At 41.1% G+C, this 26,310-nt stretch overlaps 1 protein-coding gene across 3 annotated transcripts; it reads right to left on the bottom strand.

Annotated features, from left to right (window-relative positions):
* Positions 1–1,816: 1,816 nt before the first annotated feature.
* On the bottom strand, positions 1,817–24,615 carry Myh4 (myosin heavy chain 4). 3 transcript variants are annotated; one of them, XM_004663131.2, is made up of 38 exons: positions 24,412–24,615; positions 24,172–24,315; positions 23,680–23,836; positions 23,083–23,110; positions 22,878–22,992; positions 22,453–22,545; positions 22,248–22,311; positions 22,006–22,104; positions 21,776–21,879; positions 20,589–20,727; positions 19,563–19,681; positions 19,316–19,465; positions 18,614–18,784; positions 16,415–16,724; positions 15,522–15,595; positions 14,279–14,366; positions 14,080–14,197; positions 13,788–13,911; positions 13,558–13,694; positions 13,175–13,430; positions 11,993–12,235; positions 11,539–11,715; positions 11,171–11,316; positions 10,817–10,907; positions 10,341–10,730; positions 9,735–9,861; positions 9,252–9,370; positions 8,928–9,124; positions 7,232–7,415; positions 6,987–7,152; positions 6,757–6,881; positions 5,869–6,177; positions 4,972–5,175; positions 3,364–3,489; positions 3,113–3,283; positions 2,921–3,025; positions 2,717–2,812; positions 1,817–1,969 (listed from the first exon to the last, which is right to left on the bottom strand). In XM_004663131.2, exons 1-38 carry the CDS (start codon positions 24,613–24,615, stop codon positions 1,817–1,819), a joined length of 5,823 nt encoding a protein of 1,940 aa, XP_004663188.1. The 3 variants fall into 3 exon arrangements, with proteins under 3 accessions (XP_004663188.1, XP_044986910.1, XP_044986911.1); XM_045130975.1 differs by having other exon boundaries at positions 15,522–15,593; positions 16,419–16,724; XM_045130976.1 differs by having other exon boundaries at positions 15,522–15,593; positions 16,419–16,724; positions 22,453–22,549; positions 22,885–22,992.
* Between the last annotated feature and the right edge of the window lie 1,695 nt (positions 24,616–26,310).

Raw genomic sequence — 26,310 nt, 5'->3', positions numbered from 1 at the left:
TCACTTTTGCATCTTTAAGTCATTGGTCTTTTATTAAAGTTAATTTATTTTTTATAATTTCTGTGCACAGTAGAGACTCAACAAATTTTGAATAAAAGAATTTGTACAACCCAGGCATGGTGGTACATGCCTTTAATCCCAGCATTCTGGAGGCAGAGGTAGCATGTTTGCCATGAGTTCGAGGCCACCCTGAGACTACATAGCTAATTCCAGGTCAGTCTGAGCCAGAGTAAAACCTTACCTTGAAAACCCAAAAGTAAATAAATAAATAAATAAATAGGATAATAGGGAGGGGAGGGTTGAAGAAGAGGGTAGGAGTATGTGGGGAAGGAGGACACAAAACTGGACCCAAAAGGAACTGGTACCATAAAATCCTATATCCTGGAAGACAGACTAAAAGATTGAAACCTCATCAGGACCTTAGAGGGAACACCTGAGTCAAAGTACCCTGCAGAGGGTGAGATGAAGCCTAACCATAATTTTCTCATGTTTCTATCTCTCTTTTCTTTCTTTTTAATATTTTCTTTCTCTTTCTTCTTTCTTTTCCCTTGGTGCTGGCCTACAACTCCCAGTACCAGGACAGGGTTAATACCCACAATGAGCTGTTGATCAGAGAGACCTACAAAGTTTCCCAAAAGAAGACATACTTCTGTCAGAGCACTTGATTACTCACTATAAGTTAATGATATGACCCTACTGCCAAAAATACCATATGGTGTCCATATGGAACATGGAGAGACCTGGCTGGAATCTGGAAGAGAGTCAATTCCCAGACAGTTAGCTCATCTAGTGCCGGAAGGTACTACATGAGCTACTGGGGAAAGTGTCCAACATTTGTCTGAGCAACTCAAGGTCTAATCTACTCAGAAACAAACAACCTGATGTGATACTCACACAAGTGAAATAGTGGCACACAGCCATGGTGGGTAACCAGCTGCTTTTGGATTGGCTAACAGATTGACTTAATGGAAAGGAAACCATGCCTGGAACTACGAAAAAAGTCAGAATCATATCCAGATAGCCAGTATACTCTCCAGTATCAAGCTCCCAGCAATCTTGGGCTACAAGAGGGCCTAAACCCATTAAATTCTCTCTAAACTAACAATGGTTATCCCATTTAACCTGTGCTGACTTCACTCTCCATTGGAGAATCTGCTTCTCTTTTTCAGCTGGAAACAGGACCTGAGGAGGGGAATAGCCCATTGTACTTCCCTAGGGCCCCAGCTGAAACCATAGAGGAATTGGGGGAAAGAGAAAGAATGAAGATTTCTCTTCTAACCTGATATCAGCACAAGGGTGAAGGAGATAGACACAGAGAACACTTAACTCCTGCCAAACCAGAGATCCAGAGGCTCTTAAGAGCCCATCACTGAAGTAGACCTAAAATGAACCCAACATGGCTCAGGGAAATTTGTGGAAGAGGGGGCAGAAAGATTGCTAGAGCCACAAGTTAGGATATTATGCACAGAGACATTGCCTCTTCCCCATAACTGATGGCTATCCCCATAATGCATGACCCACAGTCCCCATGGGGATAACTGGCAGCCCCAATGAGGAGGGTCCCTTTGGAGGGGGTGACAGGGATGGGAGAAAGGATGGTACAAACGTGTGCTGTTTACATACTGAGTATGTTCATAACTAATTAAAAAAGGATTAGGGCTAAAAGTATATTAATTTCATAATCATAAACTAAGAGACAAATGCATCATTAGATTGAAAAATTCTCAGCAGATTTTATTTCCTTGATATACAGGACAGTGACAAAGAACTTCACATTTTGTGCATTTCTTCTGCCACCTTTCAGTAGTAGAATGCATTACTCTTCACTTATGACTTTGGTGTGAACTTCGCGGCTCTTCACCCGCAGCTTGTTGACCTGGGACTCGGCGATGTCAGCCCGCTCCTCGGCCTCCTCCAGCTCGTGCTGGAGCTTGCGGAACTTGGAGAGGTTGACATTGGACTGTTCCTCCTGTGAGTGGGAACACATTTCAATGAACAAAAAAAAAGTGACATTTTATGATTGCTAATTGCCTTGGTTGCTAAAAGCAGGTGCAAGATTTGCTTCATGAATGAGGAATTAAAAGGTTTTGTCATTTGGTGACATTCTTACAGGGGGCAGAACATCCCACAAAATTGTCTGTGTGAATAAGTGCTTACAACTCCTCTCCTCATCCTCTTTAGCTCTACCCTTTTCCTGGCAAACTGAAGATGATGACATGAGCTGGGCTTAAATCCAATCTTAAAAAAAAATACTTTAAAAGACAAAAAGTAAGTGCAGTGGTGGTATTGGGCACAGAGAACCCTAAGGAATATTTTAGAGCTAACAGTATGAGGAAGAGAAATTGGGGAGCAGAAAATTCTGAATTGGATCTATCCAATTGAATGGAGTTAAATAAGGCTTAGAATAATTTAGACTCTCATTTTCATAGCCTCTCTGAAGGATGGTTATTTAGAATATTCTAAGTAGGAAATGCGTTGTAGATGAGAAGCATGTGTAGTGTATCTGAAAAACTGCTTTGAGAAATCTCAGAAGAAATGAGCCAGAATCATTAAAAGTTCTAGTCATTTGTGGCAAATTTTTGTTATCCCAAATAAATGTTCATTTTCCTGATTTTGAGTTTCCAATCTTTTGTTGATTTTCTTCAAAGGAGGCCCCTTAAAGGACAGCAGCGTCATTGCCTCACAATGCTTTCTGTGTTGTGGCAGGGTTACTCACCGCCTCCTCAGCTTGTCTCTTGTAAGCTTTGACTTTCGTTTGTAATTTATCCACCAAGTCCTGCAGCCTGAGCACATTCTTGCGGTCCTCCTCGGTCTTAAAAGAAAAAAAGCAGTAAATAAACTGTCACTATTTGAAAACATCTTACTATGTATATTTATTTTTGAAACCAGTTGGCCTGGCAAATATGAAAAAGCCGGTCACCTGGTAGGTGAGCTCCTTCACTCTTCTCTCGTGTTTACGAAGACCCTTGACTGCTTCAATATTGCGCTTCTGTTCATTTTCAACCTCAGTTTCAAGTTCCCTCACCTGGATGAGAAAAAAGAAATGTTTGATAGGTTTGCTGCCAAAAGGCACATGAATGAACAAGAACCAAACAAGCATGTGGTCACCCACCCTGGCCTCCAGTTTCTGGATCTGCTTCTTGCCGCCCTTCAGCGCCAGCTGCTCGGCCTCGTCCAGGCGGTGCTGCAGGTCCTTCACCGTCTGCTCCATGTTCTTCTTCATCCGCTCCAGGTGGGCGCTCGTGTCCTGCTCCTTCTTCAGCTCCTCCGCCATCATGGCGGCCTGGGAAAGAGATCAGGAAAGCTATTGGTGTCGGGAAACCTCCCGACTAACAAGGTGGGAGAATGCGTGTGTCTGCTCACATCAGTGATGGCCTTCTTGGCCTTCTCTTCTGCGTTGCGGGCCTCCTGGACAATGTCCTCCATCTCTCCCTGGATCTGGGAAATGTCTGACTCCAGCTTCTTCTTGGTGTTGATCAGGCTGGTGTTCTGTTGTAAATTTACAAAAATAAGTAAATAAATAAATAAATAAATAAATAAATAAGGGAAAATTATATTTACTAGCATTTGCAGTGTACTTTGATCTAGCATTCATAGGCCTAAACTGATGGTTGTGAGAAATGTTCAGAATAAACACCAAATCAGAAGTTAATTCCAACTTTATGCCTTTTCTTTTTTCTTTCCATATCTCTGTCCATAAAGCTTCTAAATTACTGAAGGCAAAATTCAATCTGTATCAGACATTTACTTGTTATCTCTAGTCTTCATATACTATTCTCAGCTCACAGTAGTTGGCTTCAAATTGAAGTCTACAAACAGCATCATTAGCCAGACAAAAAAATGGACCAGGAATCCTTGTGCTTTGGGAAAGTTGAAAGACAGTGCTTAAAATAATCGATCAATCCTATATACACTTATTAGCTAATTTAATATTTTAAAAAATATTTTGATGTATTTATTTGAGAAAGACAGGATGGGGATATGCCCAGGCCTCTTACCACTATAGACAAACTCCAAATGCCTGCACTACTCTGTGCATCTGGCTTTACGTGGACACTGGGGAATGGAATCCAGGATCACAGGTTTTGGTAGCAAGCATGTTTAACTGCTGAGGCTGTGTTATCTTCCCAGCCTAGCTAATTTGATTTAAAGTTACTTATAGTATATTATTTTACATTGTCAAAATGACTGCTTTTTCATATTGCAACTTTCAAGGGTACACGATAATATAGGTTTATTATTTTAAAAAGAATATGCAAATTAACTCAAGACATAAAAATAATTATTATATTCCCATTCACCATAAAAAATCATTAATTTTTAAACTTTCATCCTTCTGATTATTTCATGTATATTTTTAACAAAAATATAGTGGGTCCTATATCATTTTAAGTACTTTTTCAATTACTATTTTTGAAACAAGTTTCTTGACAACAAATGTATATTATTACTGCCGCACATTAGCCATTGCAAAACTACCATGTATCTAACAGATCTACTGTAAACAGCAAATGCTAACCAGAGCTAATGATATCCACTATGAATTTGAACCTAAGGGCTTCCTTTTATATATCCCATAAAATTAGCCTTATTACGTACATGGTACATAAGTTTTGTCTGATGGATTATCATTTTTTAAAATTTAATTTGCCTAGTAGTTGCAGCATAGAATTGCAAAAGACAAGATGACCACCAATGTTGAATGCATTACTATTCATAGTGGTCTTCTGGGCTTCATTATATAAGCTGAAAATTCGAGATTACTTCAAATCTACGTGATTATGCCAGCCTGTAAATATACTTGTAAGCCAGCTAGGTCTCAGTGCACACTTACATCACTCTGCACACTTCCTTTAACTCCAGAACGGTGCCCTTGCCACTGTTACCCACTATCTTCTAAGCAAGTGCATCCTCTCATGTTGACTTTAGCTTTAAGGAGTGCGGCTGCTATCCTGTCATCCTGAGCCTCACCTGAGTGTGTAGGAGCTGCACACGCTCACTGGCATCTAGAAGCTCTTGTTCTGCCACTCTCCTGCTCCTCTCTGTCTGTTCCAGTGATACCCTGAGCTCCTCAATTTCAGCCTGCATCAGATTCGCCCTTCTCTCAACCATTGCCAGTTGTTCTTTGAGGTCGTCTTGGCCTCTGAGGGCATCATCCAAATGTAGCTGAGTGTCCTATGTGGGAAGAGAAAAGGGCTCTGAGTCATATGCCAATAAAAGTAGATACACATTAAGGCCATGTACACACTCTGACCTTAGAAAATTAGATGATTAAAAAGGAACATTTACAAGTACCTTGAATGACAAATTTTTGGAAGCCTACTGTAACACTTCTACTCAAAAGAACATTTAGTTTCTGAGTCACAAAAATAAAATCATGGCTAAATCTATATAGCATTTTGGATCAAGAAAGTACCTTTAAAGATCAACTAGCCTGAGGATATGATTTTGTGTAAAAAGAGAAGCTTCCTAGCTGGGTGTGATGGTTCATGCCTCAGCACTCAGCACTCAGGAGGCTAAGGCACGATCACTGTGACTTCAAGGCCAGTTTGGGCTACCAAGTGAGACTCTGTCTCAAAAAAGCAAAGATCCAAAGACAAGTAACAACCACAACAAATAGAAGTGCTGATGGATGCAGTGGGATGAGGTTAAGCTCCTCAGTCTTCTCCACACCCCTTTCCACTGTGTCTCCTCCTCCACAGATGGCAAAGCACATTTAGTCTCAGGCCTTTCAGACAGAACTAAGCTCCTTTTCTGCTTTGCACACATAGTTTTCAGTTGGCTACCATATTGCTCAGGTGATTTATGGCCTGTAATAATGAAATATTAAAATTTTGAGTTGTATCATAGCCCCCAGCCTGTGTGTACCTTCAGTATTCCTTGAGTGTTTCTAAGGTTCCTGATTGCCTCCGCAGCCTGGCGGTTGGCGTGGTTCAGCTGGATTTCCATCTCATTGAGGTCTCCCTCCATCTTCTTCTTGATCCTCAGGGCATCGTTTCTACTCCGGATCTCAGCATCCAGCGTGCTCTGCATGGACTCTACAACTCTGAGATGGTTTCTCTTTAGCTGATCAATTTCTTCATCTTTTTCAGCAATTTTTCGGTCAATCTCAGATTTCACTTGATTTAACTCAAGTTGGATACGCAGAATTTTGCCTTCCTCATGTTCAAGAGACGCCTTAATAAAAGAAACATTTAGGTTACCTAAATTGTTGATCATGTCTCTAAGAAAGCATTTAAACCTTCCTTAATATCCATAAATCTTTTTATTACTTTTTTAAAAAAGAATTGGTGTGTGTGTGTGCATATGTGTGACTGTGGGCATGTGTGTGCCACACACATGTGGAAGTCAAGGGACAACCTTGGCTTAGACCTTGTCTTCCATCCTGAGGCAAGGTCTCTCATTGTTCATCACTGCATTTGCCGGGCTCGCTGCCCCTTCAGGATGAACCTCCAGGATTATCCTTTCTCCTCCTCTCATCTTGCCATAGGCATGCTGTGATTACAGACATCTGTCTTTACATGGGTTCTGAACTCAGGTACTCATGCTTAAATGGCAAGTGCTTTCATCATGGAGTCATCTCCCTGGCCCAACTCCCTAAATCTTAATTTAGGCTTAGTTCTGGATTCCCAAGGCATAATCCCACATTTTTGTTGATTGCAAGTATTATACCATAGAGGGGGTAATGCAACATGATAGATCTTATTTGCTATTCTGTCGTTGATTTGCAATGGTTAAACAAAGAAAACAGTGTACCTCTGCTTCCTCTAGAGAAGCCTGTAGTTCACTCTTTTCTTGATCAATTTGCTTCTTGATCTTTTCCAGCTCATGGATATGCTTTCCACCCTCTGCAATTTGCTCGGTCAGGTCAGAAATCTCCTCTATTATTTAGTAATAAAATAGCAAAGTTCAGTTGAGGAGAATGAAGACATTCAACAGATCACTCTCTAAGCTATTTTTGAAACAGAATGATTGCAAGGACTCACGCTGAAGGTTCTTGTTTTCTCTCTTCAGCGTCTCGAGTTGGTCCAGGGATTCCTCGTAGGCATTCTTCACCTTGAACAGCTCAGTACTGAGGGAACGGGCCTCCTTCTGGGAGGCCTCCAGCTCAGCCTGAGTTTCTTCCTGCTTCTGTTTCCATTCTGCCAAGATCTGGAAATGCATTAGTAGTTAACCTCTGAACCCAGGGGTGATACCAATTTCCCACTAGGGAGCTGGTCCCGGACGTCACCTTGTCAAAGTTCCTTTGCTTCTTATCTAGAGCTGCACATGCAGCATTAGATCTCTCCACGTCAATCATGAGGTCCTCCACCTCGTTCTGTAGCCTCTGCTTTGTCTTTTCAAGAGAAGCACATTTGGAATTCACAGCCTCCACATGTTCCTCAGCATCCTGCAGACGCTGGGCCAGCTTCTTCCTGAGTAATTGGTCAACGTGAGTGACCAAGCACAGAACTGAAGTTACCATCATGAACTCTGTCTATTTTCCCCAAGATATTTTACCACTATGTAGCCATGAATTGTTTTTTTTTTCTCCACAATTTCCTCTTAATACCCATTTAATCTCACCCAAAATTGTTTTCCCTGATGAAATCTGTTCTTATCTTATGTCATTTCATCTTATCTAGGTTATAAGGTGTCAAACATATGAAGTCAGAAAGAGAGGGAGGAAAGGAGAGAGTGAAAAGTTAAGCCCAATGAGCACTGTAAACTATTAGCAGGATGCATTTCCACCAAGGGTTGTGATTAGTGAGTGGGATCCTTGGGTGTGCTTAAGAATGGACCTTTTTCCTATACAGATGAGGAAATTGTGGTTCAGAATGACCTATTTAGGGTTGTACAATTAATCAGTAACGTTCTGGATGTGATGAGCTTAGAAAATAAATTTTATTCACTATTGTGTTCCCCAAATATCCTGTAGCTTCTTATTTACTGCTCCATTTGGCAACTCACCCAGTTCACAACTTCCTGGAGTCCTTACTCTTACTGAGAATGCTCCCTCTGCAAATGCTCCCCAAACTCTCTCGTTCAGTTGAGTTCTAACAACTACTGTGACAAGTGAAATGTAGGCAGGCTACCTTCGCTGAGAACTTAATGTTTGTTTCCTTCCACGTGCACTTCCCATAAGTTTTATTTCACAAACAGTATGTATACTTTACTAACGGGTTAATGATACATCTTATCTGAGCATTCAACACTGTGACTAAGGAAAAGCTGATTACTGTTGGTGATAATTTTCTTTAAGAAGAAAAGTTTATTACTTATTTTTATTGATTTTATTATTTTTACATTATTATTTATTGTCTATTTATTATTTATTTGCTTGTGTATGTATTTGTGTGTGTAACTATTGTAAGCATGTGGCAGTCAGAGGACGAACTTAGAAAGTTTCTCCTCTCCTCTCACTTTTGTTCCTGCTGCTGCCTGCCAACTTCTGGTTTCTCCTGGCTCTGGTTCCCATGACTGTAGGTACACTGGGTTTACAGTTGTGTCTGCAAAGTGGCTACTTTGGTCTGGCTTTATGTACTTGCTGAGGGGTATCAAATTAGAGTCAGAAATCTTGCAAGCAAGCACTTTAAACTACTGATCAAGCTCACCAGGTCCTCTTAGTTAAAATTCTTATAATGATGTCCCAGATAGTCTCCATATCTCCATTTTGCCTTCTGCTAATGGAAATGAATTCTATGTGGTTTATAAAGGGTAAACTGATAGCTGACACTCCACTTTTGTGGAAAGACATGGTAGCAACTGTTCCACAAGAGAGGTGGGCTCTGGTTGTGCATTTTCTCTAGTCAGTATACACTGGGCTGGGAGAAGGAGGAGATGGTGGAGTCCTTTCCCCTACAATACAATGGGCTGAAATACTTTCTCCTTTTTCCTTCACTTTTCCTTTACTTTTGCTTTTTTGCCTCCCTCATTGAAACCCATACTTGGCCTCCTCCAGCTCCTCTGTGCGCTGGATGGCATCTGTCTCATATTTGGTCCTCCACTGGGCAACCTCACTGTTGGCCTTGGACATTGCCCTCTGCAGCTCGGCCTTGGCCTCCTGCTCCTCCTCATACTGCTCCCGCAGAAGGTCACAGTCGTGGCGGGCGGACTGCAGGGCGTGGGCCAGCGCGTTCTTGGCCTGGACAACCAAGGAGCATGCCATGTAAGTTTATGTTACGGTCATAGGTAGTGTCTCTGCAAAGCTCAGTAGTATGTCTATCATGTTGTCTAGTTCACACATTAAAATACCCATTGTGAAGCCTTACCTTTGTCTCCTCTTCTAGCTGCCTCTTTAATTCCTCAATCTGCTGTGTGAATGCCTGTTTGCCTCGGGAAAGCTGAGAGACCAAGGCATCTTTCTCATCTAGCTGCCGGGAAAACTCGCCTGTGGTAAACAAGACATTAGTGATTTGGGTCTGCTGCCCAGGTGAAAAGTAATCTCGTGTGAAGTAGCATATATGAGCCATCTCATTTCCTACTATGAAAGGAAAAACTACAGAACTTTAATGCTTTGAGGTGATTACTTCTTACTGTTTCTAAAATAATTTTTTGGTATCTTAGGGTCTGGTGAGGCAAAAAATAGTTATCTCTTAGAATCATTGTTTTACCATTTCATACTACGAAGATGAAGGAGTGACTAAGAAATAATGAGTGGGTGTCCATTGCCAGAGGAATGTTAGTTGTGTTTTACGAATGGGTCTCACCTTTCATCCTTCATCTTCCCAAAGGCCAGAGATGCCCATACTCACCTGATTCTGTGTGCAAGCGTGCCTTTTGGGTGGACAACTCGTTGATTAAGCGTTGCTGCTCCTCCTCCTTCGTTTTCACCTCACTAAGCTGGTCCTCGAGGGTGCGGCACATTTTCTCCAGGTTTGCCTGGGGTGGGAAGCACAAAACGGGAAAGGATGGTGCCTCTACATGGATGGCTGGGTCAAGAGACCTGCAACTACTCATGGAAGGAGCAGGACTGTATTTCTGCTGCTGCTAAAGCACTTGCACAGCGCTTGGGAAGTAGTGAAGGAGCCCAGGAGCTAAGTGACTGCATGCTTGTCCACCCTGAGTTGTGTTCTCTTGGAAGCATGAGTATCATTTCTATCTTGCATCATGTAGAGGACAGTTCTTAGATTTGTTTCTCTTGTTATTGTTCTACCATTGTCATGACAACAATGTTGACAGCGATTTTGAAAAATAAGATATGAACCATAAGTGATTCTATTCAATACAATGATGCCTATTAGAACAATTTAAAATTTTTAAATTTCAAAAACACCTAATGTTTGGCTAGATATAGACATATCCAATATACAGTCCTTTTGGATTAAATAAAGATTTAAAAGGGGCAAGTTATAAAAGACCTTGGCTTTGGAGACAGTCTCCATGTTTCCAGCGAGGTCGTCAATCTCCATCTTGAGCTCGCTCTTCTCCTTCTCCAGCTTCTGCTTCACCCGCTGCAGGTTGTCGATCTGCTCCCCCAGCTCGGCCACGCTGTCCGCGTGCTTCTTCCGAAGAGCAGCCGCAGTGGACTCATGCTGCAGGGTGGCCTCCTCCAGGTCCCGCCGCATTTTCTGGAACTCGGCCTCCCGCTTCTTGTTCATCTCAATCTGGGCAGAGGTGGCCCCGCCGGCCTCTTCCAGCCGCTCGCTGATCTCCTCCAGTTCCCGGGAGAGGTCAGAGCGCTGCTTCTCTGCCTTGGCCCTGGAGGCCCGCTCTGCCTCGATTTCCTCCTCCAGCTCCTCAATGCGGGCCTGGGGGTGGTGGGAAATGCACACTCAGGGTGTTGGGTCAGTCATGCTTTCACGTTGCATTAGACTGATGGAAACCATGGCCTTACCTGCAACTCCTTGATCTTCTTCTGCAGCTGCATCGCCAGGGCCTGCTCGTCCTCAATCTTGCTTTGCAGGTTGCTCATTTCAAACTCTTTCCTATCAAAACATCAGCCAGCACATGAGATTATAGTCAATACTTTCATCAGTCTTTCTTGTACACATAGGACTTTATCCTGCTGGTGTGGTGTTGAGGAAGTGAGTAATTGTGTTACAAATCAACAAAATGTCATTTCACTAAACAAAAACATCAAAGAAGGCATTGCTTACTGTACCCCACATGCCATGACATAAAATTTAAGCAAACTTCATCTGCAGTGAGACACAAAAAGAAGGCAACAGCTAGATTACAGGATACTTGCTTTTTGAGTTTCTCATCAAGTTGCTGTTTGTCATTTTCTATGTCCATTGTGGATTCTTGGGCCAATTTTAGGTCCCCCTCCAGTTTCCTCTTGGCTCTTTCTAGGTCCATTCGAAGCTTCTTTTCTTGTTCTAGCGATCCTTCAAGCTACATTTGTAATGAATTTTATTTATATTCTTAAGTAGTAAACAGTCAGATGCTACTAGTTAGGTGATACTCAACAGACATCATGAGAACATTATATAAACATTATATTAATTATTATAGATATAAGCCAACAGTTGAGCATATAAGCACCACCAATGGTTTCTCTTCCCAGTACTTAAGTTCATTCTTCCTAAGTGGAAGCATTTTGATCTTCATACTTACATCGTCCACTTGCTGCTCGAGCTTGGTCTTGGCTTTGGTCAGCGTGTTGACTTTGTCCTCCTCTGCCTGCAGGTCATCCAGGGTCTGCTGGTGGGCCTCCTGCAGGGCCTTCTTCTCCTTGGTCAGCTTGGCGATGTTTTCATCCAGGCCTGCCATCTCTTCCGTCAGGTTTTTCACCTTTGGATTTGAATAGATGGTAGAAATGCTAATGAAAGTTTGTCATCTTTATGAAAAACTGGATGTCTTAGGGCAATGTTAGACTGACAAAGAAAGTGGAAGCCAGGAAGTAACGTAGGTATGGCTGAATCAACAGGAAAGGTGAAGTAGGTAGATGGAGGTGGTGAGGAGTAAAGAGATGGCATATGTTTTTTTCTTTCTTTCAGTAGTTTTAAGGTTTAAGCTTCAGTAGCAAATTAGTATTTTCCCATGCTTTAAGATGGGTCATAATTTTTACCTTGTTCTCTGTGGCATGCTTCTCCTTCTCCACCTTGGCCAGGGTCAGCTCAAGGTCATCGATGTCTTTCTTCAGTTCTGAGCACTCGTCCTCCAGCTTCCTCTTCTTGGCCGTCAGCTCAGCATTGATCTCTTCCTCATCCTCAGCTCTCTCTGTTAGCTCTTTGATTTTGGCCTCAAGCTGGATTTTGGTTTTAATCAACTGATCACACCTTTCCTCTGCATCAGCCAAGCCATCTGCTTCCTACAGGGAGATATTTAAACATTTTTATTTGTCTAAGATATACTTGCAATCCACAACAATTTACTAAAAGATGGAAACTTCAGTGATGACAAGCTGGTCACATGCTATTAAATTGCCAACTTGTAACACTGAAGATAAAATGGAAGCATTTTGGTCTATTGATTAAATAGAGTTGACACATTGCCTCCAACTATCTATGTGTGGAAGGTGAAATAAGGAAAAGTAGTTTTGTAGCAAAAACATACAATTTAATAACCCTTGATACTTTTGGAAAAGTCATTTGCTTATTCTATTACTCAATTATTTTTCACATGAAATGAAGGAGGGAAGAAAAACAATGTAACTTCTATTTTATGTACAACAATATTTACTAAATAGAGGATGTTCTAATATAAGACAATGTGCCATAAAGAAAGGAAAATTGGGCCTGGAGAGATGGCTTAGCAGTTAAGCGCTTACCTGTGAAGCCCAAGTACCCTGGTTTGAGGCTCAATTCTCCAGGATCCACATAAGCCAGATAGATGCACAAGGTGTCACATGCATCTGGAGTTTTTTTGCATTGGCTGGGGGACCTGGCACACCCATTCTCTCTCTATCTATCTGCCTCTTTCTCTGTCTGTCTGTTGCTCTCAAATAAATAAATAAAAATAAAAATAAATTTAAAAAAGAAAGGAAAATGTCTAGGACTATTTTTATGACTTTGTTTACAGATACCTAACTCTGGAGGAATTCATATGTACATTATGATTGTGGCTTTGTGTTTCCTGTTTCTTTAAGTCTGAGTCTTAGTGCTGTTGAAGGGCCAGTAATCGCAACAAATATCTGAATATATATCCTTTACTTTTGAACCTTAAATGTAAATGAAAAACATGCTTATATTCAGTTACACAGTCATTAAGCAATACATTGTGGCTAGCCTGTGCCATGTGTAGTACTTACAGATTGAACTTGGAGTTGTAAGTCATTTTTCTCTTGCATCAGAGCTACCATCTTTTCTTCAAGTTCTTTCCTTTTGGCCTCTGACTTAGCCAGTTCTTCTTTGGCCTTCTCAAAGTCCTCCTTCATGGTGGCCATCTCCTTCTCAGTCTCTGCACTCTTGAGCAGGGGCTTGATCTTGAAGTACAGCTTCATCCAGGGCCAGTGCTTGACGTTCATGAAGGAGCGGACGTTGTACTGGATGCAGAAGATGGACTCTCTGTAGGAAAATAAAAGTAGATGCAAATATGGTAAAAGCTGTAAAGTGACTAGCCTGAGAAAAGCAGTGACTTCACTGAATGTGATGACAGCATGTGGAAAAGGAAGACTTGTTTTTTGTCCCTTACCTCCTCTCCATCATCTTTCTGAATTCCACCCTCATCAGATACCCTCTGCATATGGCTTGAGTACGAGTGATGAGTTGAGCCAGCTTGTCGTCTCGCATCTCCTCTAGAGTTCCCAACAGGCCAGCTTTAAAGAAGACCTTGACAAAGAACAAGTTAAATATGTTATTTCCACCCATGAGAAAGTCAGTAATGGTAAAATTACTGCAGATAGAAATTTGAGCTGGTGATACCTTAGTATGACCAAACTTGTACTGGGTGTGGTCAATGTCAATAGACCCTAGAAGTTTCTCAGAAGCCTTCTTGCTGTCAATGAATTGACCCTCAGGGATAGCACTTGCATTTAGAACTTTGTATCTGTAAAAAATGCAAAGAACTCTAATGTGGTGGTTTTGCTCATTGAGAAATAAAAGATAGAACACTTTATAGCTGTCATTGGCAAGGTAGATTAAGTTGTTGAGAATAAAATGCCATTAAAAATTCAACCATTGTTTTGTAAAACATTTGGTAAGACACAAGACAAACCTCTGCTTGAAGTCCGCATAGAGGATTCTGCTTGGGAATCCTTTCCTGCAGATGCGGATGCCTTCCAGCACACCGTTGCACCTCAACTGGTGCAGGACCAGTTCATGCTCCATGGCACCTATAACAAGGTGATATATTCTCTATCATTGTCTAAAGAGAAGTCACACTGACATCACTTAGGATCTGAGCAGTGTCTTACCAGGAGTTTTCGTCTCATTGGGAATGAGACAGCGGACAAAGTGGGGGTGAGTGCTCCTCAAGTTTGTCATCAGCTTATTTAAATTCTCCTATAAAACCATATGGAAAGGTTTAAAATAATTTGTACTCGTATCTACATGAGCATCCCTATTAATGGTCCATAGTTAACTTTTCCCTATTTCACATTCTAATGAGCGATCTCAAGTAAATCATGAGGGATCCTACATCTAGAATAGGTAGGAAATCCCTGGTTATACAAAATCAGTCAGTTTCAGTTTGTTATTCTGGAGTGCTGGCAGACAGCATAATTTTGTATTGGACTTTGATCATATGGAGGAGCTATAATTGAATTGAGTGGATGTGTTGAAAAGAGGGTTTGGGCTAGAGAGATTGTTTAGCAGTTAAGATGATGCTTGCCTGTAAAGCCTAAGGAGCCAGGTTGGATTCCCCAGTACCCAAATAAGTGAGATATGCAAGGTGACACATGCATCTGGAATTCGTTTGTAGTGGTTGGAGGCCCTGGCCTACTCATTTTCTCTCTTTCTTTCCCTCTCTCTCTCTCTCTCTCTCTCTCTGTGTGTGTGTGTGTGTGTGTGTGTGTGTTTCTCTTACCCAAATAAATAAATAAATAGGCTTAATATCATATAAAATTTGATAATAAATCTCTTATACTTGGGGCTCAAGGAAATGGGTCATTTATTCATAAGGTCTGTTGTAAAGAAACATATAGTATGCCTTCTTTTTGTTAAGTTTTTCCTAAGGTATTTTTGGTAGTTGGAATAGATAGCCCTCAGTATATTCAGTGTTTTATTACTTTGTAGTATGCTTCTGCATCCACTTGGCTGGAGGCAATGTCACTGGGTGGATCTTAAAGTGTGGCGGTGGGTTTGAAATTTCCATCTACAGATATGCAAAGTGTGCTGAGCTGGAGTTCCTAAGTGTGCTGTGTGGCTTTTGGCTTTTAGGCTTGTGCTTTTCTCTTTGTGTTTGGTCCTGTGGAAACAGGCCAGCTTCTTCTGCCATGTGGAACTTCCCCTGTATCTGTAAGCTTCAATAAATATCTTCCTCCATAACTGTGGTCTGGAAGTTCATTTCAGTGACCTTGAGGTTGTCTGCTATAGTATTTTTCAGATTTTTAAAAATACATTGCTTTTTAATTTTATCTTAAATATCCTAACAATTCTTGTTATGACCATTTAATCTTTTGTAAGCATATTCTTCTGGAATTAAAGATGATACTGTACCCTGAAAAGAGCAGACACTGTCTGGAAAGATGAACCCTTCTTCTTGCCACCTTTCTTTCCACCACCGCCACCCTCTGAAAACATAAGATAGAAAATTAAAATTATTTGTAATAGCCTTTGAATAGACAGGCATCAAGACTGCCATAATCCCTCTAGTGTTGAAATTGGACACCCACTCCTCAATTCTTCTTCCCACATTCCTTCTTCTTCAGCCTCAGATTAAGATAATGTAATCATTGACATACATTATAGGCATCCAGGAACTAAAAAAAAAAAAAAAACTGAATGAAAATAGTAGATGTGAGAAAGGAGATGGGAAACCCTAACTGCATCCTGGTTGCAGTGTGTGTTTCCTGAAGGATGTCAGGAGACAGAGAAGGAATGCCCCTTTTGTGTGCACCTTCCCCAGAGCAGCAGTGTTGCTCGCCTGATCCCCAGTATGTGAGCATGCATTCTTTGACAGGAAGTTCTGTTTTTGGTTTTCCCGTGCTTCCATGTTGTTACTTCCATATGGGGCATAATGTTTGTAAAAACAAAAACCTCATGCATGTTCTCAAGTGATAGAGTTCCTGACAAAGGATTTCCTCATCTCCAACTCAGCTGGCTCTTAGAAAAAAGCAGAATTATTAAAGTGGTAAAAGTGAATTAACTGATCTTTAGCAAGCCACTTAACCTCTCTAAGCCTCTTTTCTCATTGATAATGTGAGGTGATGAACTGAAGTGATCTACAGTGATAGATTCAGCTCAGAAACTCATGAGATTGTGAACCACAATTACTAATATACTTCCTTTCCTTAGCCAGCATTTTTGTAGTAGGTTTTGCTATCAGTGCATCTGATAAGGGGCATAATTCTATTATGTGAGTCTTAGAATATATTATACTATTAAATTACCTGCTTCAGCAGCTTGTCCCCCAGCGAACAGAAAAGCTAGAGTCTTCAATCCAGACTTCTGGTACAGGCCCACCACGGTCTCATTCAGGGGGTCCTTGTTCTTGTCCAGCCAGCCAATAATGTTGTAGTCCACCGTGCCCGCATAGTGCACCAGTGAGAAGTGGGCCTCGGCCTTGCCTTTGGCAGGCTTGGGCTTCTGGAAGTTGTTGGACTTCCCAAGATGCTGCTCATAGAGTTTGTTCTTGAAGGAAGTGTCTGTTGCCTTGGGGAACATGCACTCCTCTTCCAGGATGGAGAAGATGCCCATGGGCTAAGAATAGAAAAAGAAGGTGATAATGATGAATTTCTCAGAAAAAAGAAAACACAGTCCAGTAGTTTTTTTTTTTTTTAAACAAATGATAGAACCTAAAAATAAGACGTTGCAAGATACTTGTAATCAGGCAGGATAGGAGGTGGAGACGGAGGAGCCCACAGCAGCTTGTGGCAACAGTGAACTGAAAAGCGACTATACCTCAAACAAGGTGGGAGGCAGGTCTGACATCTAAGGTTGTCCTCTGACCTCTACATGCGTGCTGTGCCGCACATGCACTCACACACCACATGATCACAATTTTCAAAAGAGACTTGTAATTCTATACTAAACAGGTGTGGTTCCACTTTATTGCTTCTCTTGTGTTACTAAAACTTGACACAACCATATCTGAAGGACAGATGGGACATATGTTGCTATGTTTAAACATCCATCTGTACCATTTGGCAAACTTTGTGCTTAGCATGTTAAAGCTAAATTCTAAGCAGGGTGTGACACGCCTTTAATCCCAGTACTCGGAAGGCAGATGTAGGAGAATTGCCATGAGTTCAAGGCCTCCCTGAGACTATGTAGTGAATTCCAGAACAGCCTGGGCAAAAGTAAGGCCCTACCTCAAAAAATGAACCAACTAACCAACAAACAAAACCCTAAATTCTACCACTTTAGTACTGAATTCATAGTCCATAAAGGTTCAAGTCTGGCTACTTTCTATTGTAATAGAAGTGCAATTCCTTCATCCCAAATCTCGACATGGAAAAAGCACGAAGAGGAGAGGTTATGTCTAATGACTAAAAGTGAACTATTGCCAAGAGGAAAATATGTCACACTTTGCCTCATTAAAGCCCATTGTACTTTTAGCTGCATCCTCCACCACTATGGAGTTAAATACTGGTAATTTGGTTTTGCTGACAAAGCAGTTTATTCTTTTCAGTAGCAAATTTGATATGAAAGACTTAAAAATAATTCAGCTGTGATGATTTCATGAATTGTTTTCCAAAAACCATTTAGATGAGCCAAAAACTAAAGTATGAGAAATGAAGTAAATACATTCTCTTGAGGGCTTAAGGTTTTATGAGTAATAGAAATAATATATCACTGAACTGACATATTTTCCTAATTTATTTAGATATAGTTATTTTCTTCTACTCTTCCTTTTTAAAAAAATTGCGAAGTTCGACCTGAATACTTGAAATTTTCTTGTATGACAATTATATTTAATTTTTTCTCCCCATTGAGTAGAGTTAGGTTCATACATGTGTTTACCTAGCATCAGTAGGTACCTTTTGAGCTCCCACTGGTTTTTGAAAGTGTTTAATGATGGCTGTCCACATATGATATATCATTTGTTCCACTCACTTATCTGGGGGAACTCCAAGCTTATTTTTGAGGTAAGGTGATATAGAGGTTCATGTTTATTTAGTAGTGAGCTTGAGTAAAAATGAACTAATGAATTCAATAATTGAAGGACTAATTGTCCAACCTTTATACATCTTGATAGATACTGCCTTCTTATAGAAACCATGAGGGATGATACAAATGCAATACACTATTATGGCTACACCAGGATTGATTCATTATTTAGAAGACTAGCCATAATTTCATCCCTTTATTCCATATCCATGAAATAATGAAGGAATAAAAACGAAGTAGAATGAAATTATTGGAGTTATAATGTGAATCTATGTTTATGTGTTATAATTCTTTTTCCATAAACTTCTGTGCTGTGATCATTAATAACAGATTACCTATAACATGTCCAACAACAGATCAGAGTACACCAGTATCTCCCAAGACACCACTGCTTGTTCTTTAAGAACTGGGATTGTAGTTAAGCCCAGGAAGATGGCCCATGTTTTTCTACTTTTTAAGGTTTCAAAAGTTATACAAACCTTCTCGATGAGCTCGATGCAGGCGGCCAGGTCCATCCCGAAGTCGATGAACTCCCACTCGATGCCCTCCTTCTTGTACTCCTCCTGCTCCAGCACGAACATGTGGTGGTTGAAGAACTGCTGCAGCTTCTCGTTGGTGAAGTTGATGCACAGCTGCTCCAGGGTATTGAACTATAGAAAAGAATAAATGTAGAAAATCAGCCCCAACTTCCCTATTTATATCTCCAGTACCAACACTATTATTTTCAAATGAATTTGAGGCATCTTGGCTTATGTCATTATAAATCTTCAGATTGTTTCTTTTAGTATGGTTATAATTTAGAAATAAGAGTTGACTTCTCAAATATTTTCCAAGTAACTATGAAACCATGCATATGTACTAAGCAAAATTCTGCTAGATGAGAGCTCTTTCAAATAGTCCCTTAGAATAGCCAAGAAAGTGGTGCTATTCTCATTTGGCTGAATCTATGATAGATGATGAATATTTCAACCCTACATGGGCCAACCTTTGAGACTTCTATTCTTAAAAAATATAATTCTCTCTTTCTTTTCCTATTCACATGCATTTACTTATATTTGTATCTCACCAAAGGAATAAGTCTGCACTTGCTACAAGTCACATTTTGCAGATAACTTTGAACGGCTCAAGATGATCAATCAAATAACTGGTAATCTGCATTTGCTAATTGATTTATTACTCACATCAAAGATCTCAAAGCCAGCAATGTCCAAGACCCCGATGAAGTACTGCCTGGGCTGCTTGGTGTCCAGCTGCTGGTTGATCCGGGTGACCATCCACAGGAACATCTTCTCATACATGGCTTTGGCCAGGGCACCCACAGAGTTGTACACCTTCAAGAAGAGTGGTGTTTAAGTTCAGAATTGGACCATGATGAATTCTGGAGTCTCCAATGGTTTAAGTGAATCATGGGATTTAAATCATGTTTACCTGCTGCACAGTCTGGCCCTTGGTGACATACTCATTGCCGACCTTGACCCTGGGGTAGCAGAGGGCTTTGAGCAGGTCAGCAGAGTTCAGACTTGTCAGATAGGCAGCTTTGTCAGCAACTGCAGGACAGAAACAAGAATGGTGAAATCAACTATGACTTACATAATTTAAGATGTAGATGCCAGGCACACGTCTTTAATCTCAGCACTTGGGAGGCAGAGGTAGGAAGATTGTTGTGAGTTCAAGGCTATCCTGAGACTACATGGTGAATTCCAGGTCAGCCTGAGCTATAGTGAGAACCTTCCTCAAAAAAAAAAAAAAGATGTGGATAATGATGATGATGAAGGTTCTGCACAAATAGTAATATGTGAAACCTATACATTAGTTTATGTTGTCCCAAAGGCATTGCTGCTGTTCATACTGGCTTTACTCATTCTTGTAATGATAAGTTGGAGTTTGGGCAATCAATGTTTAAAATATGGCACAAGGACATCACTAAGACAAATAATTTTAATCTGAGAAACCTTAACCTGGTAGTGACAAGGAAATTCAGTCCTTGAGTAATTCACTGGGATTAAAAAAAATTCTTTAATCAAGTAGCAAATATTCTCTTACAAAAACAATCACTAGAGGAGGAAATGACGACTAGAAGTGTAGTAGACTTTGCCTGCTTGAGACCCTGGGTTCAATCTTAACACCAAAACAAACAAACAAAAGGAATAGTAGGATGGGCAGAAACCACAGATTGCTACAAATCCACTGAATGTAAAATATCAGCATGTCATTTCTTCTCCTTAATACATCTGCTTTTCATAAGCAAGGTCAAAGAGAGCAAAAAATATTAATACGATGGAGAATGGAATTTCAAAGGGGAAATTGTCGGGGGGAGGGAGAGAATTAACATGGGATATTTTTTTATATTCATGGAAAATCCTAATAAAAATTTAAAAAAAAATAGGTTCCTGGCCTCTGAAAAGCTCATGGCATTACTTCTGTCAAATGGAAGATGTTAATCAGACATGGTACCTTCAGTGCCATCTGGCTCAGCTTGCTCTTCCCTTTGCTTTTGCTTGAACTTCATGTTCCCATAGTGCATCACTGCACCAGTAAGCTTGTAAATAGCCACCTTCTCATCAGGGCTGAAACCCAGGATGTCCACAGCAGTCTGTTGAAAGAGTTGAATTTACTCACCTCCCAGTTATCACCATGGACAGCTTGTTTAGTACACTATTGGCCTGTCTCCCCACTATTTCCTCAGCATGGCTTACCTGACCATGCATCTGACTAACACTTTGAAGACTCCAGAAAGTACTTGTTCTCTTCACCTCAACAATCCACATAAGGATACCCAGAGAATCCATCAGTCATTCCGTTTGACTCATGTGGGTAGTAAAGATACCGTGTGCATTGTCCACACTCATTTAACCAGGACTCAGAACCAAGATGGTTGATGCCAAGACCAAGGCTTTCCACAGCCACTCTCAACCTGTCCTGGCTCCTCAGCCATGCACTGAATATGGTCTCTTTATTACCTTTGCTTCTTGTCTCTAGTCACTCTATGTATCATCTATCTATCTCTCGTTGCCGCAAAGACCTGCCCATGTTTGTGACAGCAAGAGAACCTGTCATGCCCATACACACACACGTGCACACACACACACACACACACACACGTAAATAAATATTTTAAAATACTTATAGAGTACTCAAAATAAAGTAAATAAACCTCTGATTTTGTTTCTAATGCTTAATACAAAGTAGTGGGCAATACTGTCACCCAATAGACTTTCATTAAAAACAAAGTTTGTGTTTACATCTGACTGTAAGGAATTATAATAACTTTATGTTCTGTTCCTAAAATATATAGCTCTTTCCCAGATTCCTGGCCATAAGCTATGACATAAAGTGGAAGGGAAATAGTGCTATTGAAGTACAAATAATGATCAAATATGACCAATGAAATAAGAAAGAATAAGAAAAGAAATTAGGTAAGAAACATGAAATACCTAACATTTTTATAGATAACTTAAAGCTTTCAAATCCATGTTTGGGAGCGCAATTGAATATTCTATAATTTTCTTCCAAGTATAAGAAGCCTGAAAGTTAGTATTACCTACTCCCTGTCTTTCTGCTGGGGCTTTTACACTAACAGAGCCGAATGCAGTGTGCTGGCCAGTGGTGTTGTTTCTCCCTGTTTTGCGCCTGTTACTTACATCTGTGGCCATCAGCTCCTCCTGGTCATCAATGCTGGGCACAGTAATTTCACCTTGACTGACATAGGCGAAGTCATAGGGGTTGGTGGTGATCAGAAGCATTTCTGAACACAGGGTAAAGAACAGTGATCAGGTTGAGTTACTTTGGTCATCAAACATTTCACAGGGGCATCACAGACAAACTGTTGTTTCCCCCCCCCCCAGGTAGAATAAATCAAAATGCTCTTTACCAATAAGTTCTGGCTTCTTATTGGACATGATTTGATAAAATATGTGATAGCTTCTTTCTGCTTTCAGCTGGAAAGTGACTCGGGACTTCTCTAGCAGATCTGGAAAGTCAAGGTTAAGCACGTTTAAATGAAAAGACCGGAAGTGGCAAATGAAGCTTTGAAAATTTAGTACAGCCTAGATAAGAACTTTCCCAAAATAGACCCCAGAGAAAAGACCATGCCACTAATCTTCATTAACTTACATGTTTCAATATCTGCAGAAGCCAGCTTGCCTGTGGCACCAAAATGGATTCTGATGAATTTACCCTTCAGGAGGGAAAAGGAGGCTGATCAGAGGCCACAGACGACTTCATTAGCCATGAACCAAATACACGGAGGACATAATGACATCACAGGTACGGAAGTGCTGGGGCCGATTGTCACATGGAAAGACCACAGGAGACTTACGAAGCGAGAGGAGTTGTCGTTCCTCACGGTCTTGGCATTGCCGAAGGCCTCCAGTAGGGGGTTGGCGCTGATGATTTGATCTTCAAGGGTCCCCTTGAGAGAAAGTAATAAGTAGTTTAGTACTCTGTCACACCCTGTAACTTTGGGTAAAGCTATGGAAAGTGTGCGAAAAGGGAGACAGATTGGAGTGTGGGACACTTGGGCGACATGGCCTTGGTTTCTGTATGTCTCGGGCCTGCTTTCTGTTTCTGAGAATGGCCGTGAGAACTCTGGTGAGTGGAGTTGGCCTCTCATTTCCCTGTTCATCTCACCCTCACAGCCCTTCGTTCTGGCATCGCAGGCATTGGTCACTGTGGTGTTGATGCACAATGACCATTTGTTTAAAACACTGTTCCTCCCCCTTCCTCTCAGATGGGTGGTCCCACCTGCATTTTGCCAGAGGGTGCCTCCTCCTTCTTCTTGTCCCCAGTCACTGCAATTGTCGCAAAGTACTGGATGACACGCTTCGTGTTCACAGTCTTCCCTGCCCCGGATTCTCCGCTGCGAGAACAAGGCAAAAGCTTAGGCAGGTGGCACCCCTCCAACCTTCAAACCCCAGCAGAAAGACAGGCATGTATGACGTCTACATACGTGATCAGGATTGACTGGTTCTCACGATCTGTGAAAGAGTAAGCAAAGAACACGTCAAACAGATAAAATGGAAAACACTATAAATCGGTGCTCTACTTTTTGAAGTCTTCTTTATAGACATGTCAAAAGGTGTTCATTCATGTATCACTCTCCCATTGCTGATAACATGAAATTGTATGAAATGTATTATTTCACTATGAATGAGACAATTCAGTAGCAGGTGAATTAATAATTTCATGTCCTATTCAGTCACCTGGTTCATAGTTAAAAACCCTGTCCTATTATAAATGTATAGTCCACATTTCCTATAGTGCTTGTGACAGTTTTCCCTTCTGAAATTTCAAAGGTTACTTTAAAATAGAGATGACATATTAGGCTTAATTAAAATGTAGGGGTTGATGCCTAAAGCTGATTAGTTTGGGGATGGAATTAGCAATTAATTAAACTGTATGGTAGCATAGAAATCTAAGCAAATTTTCTTATAATGTTGGAACTGACACATCTTATTCTAAAGGCATTTCTCTACTTTTATTACTGCTTATCCATTTACAGGTGTTTTACTTTGCCTATAGGAGCTATAATTATGGATACACCCACCTGTCAGCATGAACTGGTAGGCGTTGTCAGAGATGGAGAAGATGTGGGGCGGGGCCTCCTGGCGCTTTTTGCCTCGGTAGGCGGCCACCACCTCGGGGTTGTACACCGGCAGCCACTTGTAGGGGTTGACGGTGACACAGAAGAGGCCCGAGTAGGTCTGTGGGAAAAGACAAGGTTGCTCAATCAGCAGTCACTCCATTATTCCAACTGGAAAGGCCTCCAGCATGAGCTGTGCGGGGTGGGGCGGGGGCGCTAAGTCTTGTGACCGTTCGGGTCATTCACTTGCCGCTGGGCAGGGATGTCAGCTTTCCAACCCAAACTAACGCAGGTGGCTAGCCGTCCACGTGCACACCTCCCAGTACCTCAGAACTTCCAACACTAGGCCTAGCTGGGCATTTCAATAGCAAAATCTAAAAATTAAGGACTTAATTTCTTTTTACTGGGATCCTAGGAAGAAGGTGGGGCTGGTAAAATACAACAGGGGCGGCTCACGTAGATCATCCAGGCTGCGTAGCGCTCCTTGAGGTTGTACAGCACCGCGGGCTCGTGCAGGTGGGTCATCATGGCCATGTCCTCGATCTTGTCGTATTTGGGAGGGTTCATGGAGAAGCACTGATCTTCCTTGACTGTGACAGTCTGTTAAGAATGGGAGGATCCAGTTGGTATCAACTAAATGGCATGAAAGGAGTGTTCATTTGTCTCCCACCCCTGCCTGTTCTTGCTTTTACTCACAGCTCCAGCTTCGGTCTTGGCTGTCACCTTCCCCCCTTCCCGGCTCTGCACCGTGGCTTTCACATAGGACTCCTTAGGGTCCACCACAAAGACGGATGACTTGGCGTCAAAGGGCTTGTTCTGAGCCTCAATGCGCTCCTTTTCAGACTTCCGGAGGTAAGGAGCAGCCTCCCCGAAAACGGCCATCTCCGAGTCCGAACTCATGGCTGCAGGCTACTGGTGGCAGCTCAGGGCCTGGTGAACCTAGAGAAAGAGCCAGAGCCAGATGAGAGCTGGGGTTGGGGTGGACCCTGACCTGTGGATGTTCCCCTAACGGGCTTTGTCTGCTTCCTCGGCCCTGCCATCTGGAGTCACGCCTGTAGACTGTCAGGATGTTCAGAGATGAGCCTGTGGGCCTGAAAACCTTAAGCTGATAGCTTGATTTTTGTGACATTGTAAGCCTCCGTTCTTTCCTTATTCTAGATGGTAACCCTTAGCCCAGAACTGTGGAGGGATTGATATTTAACCAGCAATGTTTATCTTGTTCTATATGTGTTTAAAATCTGCTCTCTGCTTCAGTTTTTCCCTATCCTTTCCCCAACTCATTCCTCTTCTTGTGATGGTTGTAAAGAAATTGAAGATACTTTTTATAATGTCTTTATAGTCTAAGTGAATCTATGTAAAAAGAAACAATTACTCAAGCATATCTCCTTCCTTTCCCAAATTATTAAAATTGTATGTTAAAATGATTGAATTTTGGATATAGGAAGGAACATATTCAGGTTGAAAATATCTGATAAACACAAAATCCTAGCTAACTCACAGATATTAGTAAGTAAAGAAAAACATAAATGAAAGTTAAACACCAAACATATAATTTTGTCCTAAGTCAAAACTAAGTCCTTTAATCAGTTTTTAAATTATATAAAAGTAAACACTATTATCTAAACAAACAAAGTATTAAGAAAGAATCTTGGAGCCAAACAGCATCCAAACTTTATTTAAAATTTTAAAGTGGTTGTATATTTTAATCTGCATTTCTCTTAGATTTTGTTGAGTTTTGCTTAAATACCAGTCTTTTAAATCCAGTTGTTAACTATTTCAGGTTGGTACATTTGTCTTTTTCCCTCACTCTTCCTTTTCAAAGATGTCAATCTCTCTTTAGAGATGAATACCAACATACCATTACCAGCCAAAATAAACTTTTAAAAAAATTGCCACTGACAAATTATGACAAAACAAAATAAAACTTATGGGTTTGAACACAGTAAAAGAAGGTGGACTCTGTGAAACCAGCGAGGAGACAGTTTGTAGAAAGCAACGGGCAGTGACAACAATGGCAGCCTCAACTTCTTGAAGGCTTTCTGACAGAATCTTGGTCTTTCGTTACCAGCATTAGGTTTCATCTGAACTTGAGAATTAGATTTGGAGTATTCCAAATACTGTAGCTTTGAATCTATGTTATTTATAAAAGCCTTAGGATCAGGCAGGAAAATTTGGACCTATTTCCAAGGGGCAGATATTAGAACATTTAATGTTAAGGGTTTTATTTTTCTTCAAAAGAGAAATGTTATTCTGTGATACTACATCATTGTTTTGTTTCTGTGTTTTTTGCCAGAAGCAGTTTTGAATTAACCACACACACTGTCCTAGAATGACTGTCATGGACCATGCCATGAGACTCAGAAAGAACTCCAACCTTCCATTTGCCAACCTGTGGGCCACAAGCTTCCCAGGATCCTCATATTTATGTGGGGTGGTTGAAGTGCTTGGACCCACTCTCACGGTGATAATGCCTCTAGTTTCAACAAGCAGCAATATGATTAAATATCATTAAAATAAAAAGCACTGTCATTAAAACCCATTCAGTACATAGTAGGTTTTCATCATCACAGATTTTTGTCATAATACTATTTGGCT

This window comes from Jaculus jaculus, chromosome 12, assembly GCF_020740685.1.
Source record: "Jaculus jaculus isolate mJacJac1 chromosome 12, mJacJac1.mat.Y.cur, whole genome shotgun sequence".
Classification (NCBI taxonomy): Eukaryota; Metazoa; Chordata; class Mammalia; order Rodentia; family Dipodidae; genus Jaculus; species Jaculus jaculus.
This window is presented reverse-complemented; position numbering and strand designations above follow the sequence as displayed.

What these genes read in the sequence shown, in the direction of transcription:
- Myh4 (XM_004663131.2), bottom strand. Translation starts at nt 24,615, where the DNA reads ATGAGTTCGGACTCGGAGATGGCCGTTTTCGGGGAGGCTGCTCCTTAC. An exon ending in ACGACAACTCCTCTCGCTTC is followed by an intron (nt 22,312 to 22,452) that starts GTAAGTCTCCTG and finishes TCCCTCCTGAAG; the next exon opens with GGTAAATTCATCAGAATCCA. An exon ending in AGCTAGAAGAGGAGACAAAG is followed by an intron (nt 9,125 to 9,251) that starts GTAAGGCTTCAC and finishes TTGGTTGTCCAG; the next exon opens with GCCAAGAACGCGCTGGCCCA.